The sequence below is a fragment of the Galeopterus variegatus genome, unplaced genomic scaffold (assembly GCF_000696425.1).
Source record: "Galeopterus variegatus unplaced genomic scaffold, G_variegatus-3.0.2 Scaffold10131, whole genome shotgun sequence".
Lineage (NCBI taxonomy): Eukaryota > Metazoa > Chordata > Mammalia > Dermoptera > Cynocephalidae > Galeopterus > Galeopterus variegatus.
The window spans coordinates 41,817-46,925 of NW_007736242.1; the positions used below are offsets into that span (position 1 = coordinate 41,817).

General features: G+C 40.7%; 1 protein-coding gene across 1 annotated transcript in view; it reads left to right on the top strand.

Moving 5' to 3' along the window:
- Window positions 1-1,205: 1,205 nt before the first annotated feature.
- Window positions 1,206-5,109, top strand: part of LOC103609816 (trafficking protein particle complex subunit 12-like) — a gene marked incomplete at its 3' end in the record, with an annotated part of 21,725 nt that continues 17,821 nt past the window's right edge. The window contains exon 1 of the mRNA XM_008594097.1: window positions 1,206-1,285. Coding sequence (XP_008592319.1) covers window positions 1,207-1,285 — 79 coding nt within the window. The remainder of the gene's footprint in view (window positions 1,286-5,109) is intronic.

Below are 5,109 nucleotides of genomic sequence, written 5' to 3' on the forward strand. Positions count from 1 at the left end.
TTTAGAATTTTTTAAAACTGTAAAATATTTTTGATACAAATTTCCTAAGGTTGTCATAGAGGAGATGAAATAGCATAATAGATATTGAAAGAACGACAGGACCGGAGCTGACAGTTCACCAGAGAAGTTCTGCTTTATTTGAGGGTGAAGCATACATTTATAGAGAGCTGAGTTCCGGGAGAGGGTGGTTAGTACGCGGGGCGGTGGCTGATTGGTTGGAAGGGCGGGTGATGATTTTGATAGGCCATACTTTGGCACCGGCGGGAATGTTAGGACCCGGAAGAGAAGCCAGAAAGGCGCCATGTTTTAGGGAATGTCTCCTTTGGGGTTTTATGGGGCCCTACAAACAGAAAACACAGATAATGAGCACGAAGACAAGTCCCTAGAAATCAGTATTTCTAGAGTGCGTTGGACAATAAAAATAGCCTAAGTGTATCCTTTCCACCTGCCCCTTCTGGTACAGTGTGCCTGTAGCCTCTGAGTGTCAAAATCAGGCTAGACGGAAAGCAAACTCCTCCCTGATGCCCAGAACCCTCTCCCCCACCTCCCACTCCACACCAGGGCTTCAGGCCCCGCCCACTGCAGGCGAACCGGAAACGCGCCGCCCTTCCGGCCTCAGGGTGAAGGCCACCGACTCCTGCACCGGGCATGCGCGGAAGTAGGCGGGCCGCGGGACGGCTCGCGCAAGCGCACAAGCCGCAGAACCCTGTGTCATCTTCCGTATTCCGGGCTTCCACCACTTTCTCTCCGACCCTGACCGCTGCCGCTGGTGGCCCCTTCCCCCAGCCCCAGTGCGCGGGTGGCAGGTGAGGAGCAGGGAGGGCCCCGGCAGTCGGGAGGGGATCGGGCCGTGCCGAATCACCTCGGTGCTCGAGCCTGCCGGCCTCGGCCCAGCCCCCGGCCGCCTCCTCGGGGCCTTCCTAGCGAGGGGCGGAGGTCCAGGCGGGGGCACGCGTCCTAGAGGGGGTCCTCCGCTGGCAGGCCCGGGCCAGGCCTCCGTGGCGCCGCCACGCTCCTGCCCTCGCTCTGCAGGTCTGCAGGGGCTGCAGCTCCGCCCAGCCGCGGCTCCTGGATGAGGAGGGGGCGGTCGTGCGCTGAGGGCTGGCACGCGCGGAGCTGTCCCCAGACCCCCCACGAGACGCAGGGGAGGACGGCTCTGCAGCCGAGGCCCGAGCGCTCGTGCTTCGTGGGCCTCCTGGCCCCAGCATGCCCCCACTTCTCGTAAACTTGGTTGACTCTTCGTGGAACGAAGTTAACGATAGCCTGCCCTACTCAACTCTGTACTGTGAGTTAAAATGCGGTAATTAATGTAAAAGAATTTAAGTCACTGAGTAAGTGTTGGCTGTTATTAGTACACATTCTGATCCCTTCCAAAGCAGCCTGTGGGACAGAACTGACCGTAGAGTGTACGTACTCTGAAGACCGAAAAATCATTTTTTTAAAGAGAAGCATAGGATCAAAGATGTGTTCTAAAACACATCTCTTTTTTTCACTCTTCAGCATAGCAGAGTTTAACCCCGAGGAAGAAGTTTCCTTGGACCTACAGTTTCTACATTTTTATGCCTGTTCGAAGATATGGTATCTTTGAATTCAAATACTTCACTCCCTGCTTCTCTTCATAAATTCAGAAGACAGTGTTGAGTGGCAGACAGTGAGCCAGGCCCTAGTGTGTGATTAGAGTGGGAGAGGGACAGGGGGATTCAGATAGCATACTATAGTTCCAACGCTGTTTATTCCCTTCTTGTATTCTGTGATTTCTCACAGGGTCTTACCAGTTCCAGGACAGTGTGTTACCACCCTGCTTCATCATTACACTTGTAATTACTATGCCTGCATCTGTGCAGCTCTTCAACGTTTAAAAGGTGCCTGTGCATTGGTGCTATTTAATCCTCACTATCCTAATGTACAAAAGAGGAAACCAAGACTAAAAGATTAAATGATTTTCAGAGGTCTCTTTACTTGGTAGTAAAGGTAAGACTCCACACACTTTTTCAGACCCTGCATTGAGGGCTTTCTGTGAGGTTTAAATCCTGCCTCCAGCACTTACTGTGTGACCTTGGGCCTCTGAGTTAATATGATTAATTGAATGTGATGCCTTCCTAAGCTTAAAATCATATCGATGGTTTAATGAAAATGGAGCCAATTATAGGAAAGAGTAAAGATTTATTTTTCCATTTTTAAATTATGACATATAAAGACTACCTGTAATATATATGTAAGATATAAAGATGAAGTGTAAACCAACTCAGTCTTCCACCACCAGCATAAGATGTGGACAGTTACTGATTGCTTTGAAACTTTCATGTATCTCTCCCAAATCAAACTCCCTTACCATCACCTCCAATTCCTTCCCCAGCTAAATTAAATATTATTACATCCTTACTTTACTTCATAGTTTTACCAAATGCATTTGTATTCCTAAAACAATATAAGGTATAATTCACATGTTTTTGAATTTTATATAAAGTCATGCTGCTTTTTTTCTTCTCGTTCTTTGTGCAGAATATTTGTGAGATTCAAACATATTGATGTGTTAGATATGAAATGGTTCATTTTCACCACTGTTTAATACTCCATTTTTTAATATACCACAATTTATTATTTATTTATTATTGTGTCTGTGGGCAGTGATTATTTCCAGACTTTTTATTTTTTGGAGTTTTGAAAGGAAGGTATTTTGTTTTTATTTGTTGTTTATCAACATTCACCATCATAACTCAAGGTGCTCAGTGCAGGAGTTTCTCCATGATATATATCCAGCAGTGAAATTGCTAGGTCACAAGTACTGTGACCACATATTTATTGTCTCAACCAAGACTCCTTCAAGAGTGAAAGGAGGCACTTAATTTTACCAAGGCATGGGTGAAAAATGGTGTTGGCCTGGGAAAAATCAAGTCATAGAATATGTGCTTATTAAACTTTGCTTGATAATACCAAGTTGTTTTTCAATGTGGATGTTCAAATACATACCCCTTTGAGCTTGTTCAATTCTTGTTTTCTTTTTCTTTCTTTTTTTTTGCAGCTGGCTGGTATGGGCATCTGACCCCATGACCTTGGTATAATAAGGCTGTGCTCTAACCAATTAGGCTAACTAGGCAGCCCTCTTGCTTGTTTCTCTAATAGATCATTTAGTGTCCTAATAATTTGTAGGCATTCTTTACATATTCTTGATACTAATCCTTTCTCTGTCACATGTGTTACAGATATCTTTCACTGTCTGTGATATGTTTCACTTTCTTTAGGCCATTTTAATCTTAACAGCTTTTAATTTTAGTATAGCAGATTTATCAATCTTTCCCTTTATGGTTTGTGTTTATTATACCTTGTTTAAGAGACTTTGCCTACCTTAAGAATATATTCTCTAATATTTTTTTTTGTTTTTTTTTTTTTTTTAAAAGATGACCGGTAAGGGGATCTTAACCCTTGACTTGGTGTTGTCAGCACCGCACTCTCCCGAGTGAGCCACAGGGCCGGCCCATCTAATATTTTCTTTTGAAAGTTTTAAAATTTTGCCTTTCATAGTTGTTTTTAATGTACCTGAAATTGATCATGTATATGATGTGAGGCAAGATTCCAAAAATATTCTCTCCCACATGTGTAATATGTTATCTAAACATCACTTATTGAAAATTCATCTCTTCCCTTGATCTGTGCTACGTATTTCCTCGATCAATTTTACCCCTGTCGTATTTCCATCTTTACACCCTAGATTTTTGTGTATTCTAGGTAGATAATCATATTAAACACAAAGAATGAAGGTTTTATTGCTTTATTTTTAATTTTTATTGTACCTTTTAGTTACTTTTCTTGTCTTATTCTACTGCCTGGGCTCTCCAGTGTTAGGCTGAATAGAATGTTGAAAGAGGGCATCTTGATCTTTTTCCTACTTTTAAAGATAAGGCTTTAAACATTTCACCATTAATTGGAGGTTTCCTTTCGGGTTTTGGTAGATTGCCTTTATTGCATTAAAGAAGTTACTTTCTATTCCTAGTTTGCTAACTGGTTTTATCTTGTGCAGGTATTGAATTTTATCAGGTACTTATCTCTGCATCTACTGAGATAACCATGTAGTTTTTATTACTTAACCTATTAATATGTTAAATTACATAAAGTAGATATCCTGATAATAAGACAACAGTACATCTCTGGGATAAACTCAGTTTGGTTTAAAAATAAATACTTTGCTTGATTCAGTTAGCTAATTTTTTAAGATTTTTACATCATAAGTGAGATTAGTTTTCCTTTTAGTATGTATGGCCTTGTAAGATTTTAGTATCAAAGTTATATTAGCCTTATAAAGTGAATTGGGCTGTGTTCCCTTTTTTGTCTTCTCTGTAAGAACTTCTGTATGATAGGAATTATCTGAACTGAATTTTCAGTAGAATTCACTGGTAAACCATCTGGACCCTATATTTGTTTTGTGGGAAGACTTATAACTGATTCTACTTTTATTAATGGTTATAGAACTATTCTGGTTATAAGTATATGGTTAAATACTAGTGTCTACCTTACATGTGAATAAGACTGGAGTAAAGAAACACTTAAAAGTAAAGAAGCTATGTTGCTACAAACTACGTGTGCCTTACCACAGAATGGCGTTTATATAATTTATATATGCTATATATATATATATTTACTTTATTTGTTTAATTTTTTTGCTACATAATATGTCTGTCTTCCCACTCATAAATAATCATCATCTAAGTCATATGTTTTATTATGTCATTTTTATTTGGCCATTCCTCTTGATTTTCCATGGAAGTAAACCCTCAGATCCTTACTGACAAGCTTTTTTTATATCCAGATTTTATTTATGTAAAACGGGAAATAATCATCTGTGCCCTAAAATTTTAAGGCTGTTTATTACTTTAGTACTTAAGAATAAAGTTTGTTTTTCCCTATGCCTCTCTCATAAATGGTCTGGAGTTATTAATGAAAATTTTGGACATTCATATTTTATCAATTTAAAGCTTAAAAGCCTATGACTTAGAAGTGTTTTTATCTTTTTTTTTTTGTCCTTTTTGAGACCGGCCGCACCACGCTCAGCAAGTGAGCGCTGTGAGCGCACTGGTCATCCCTATATAGGATCCAAACCCGCGGCGGGAGCGC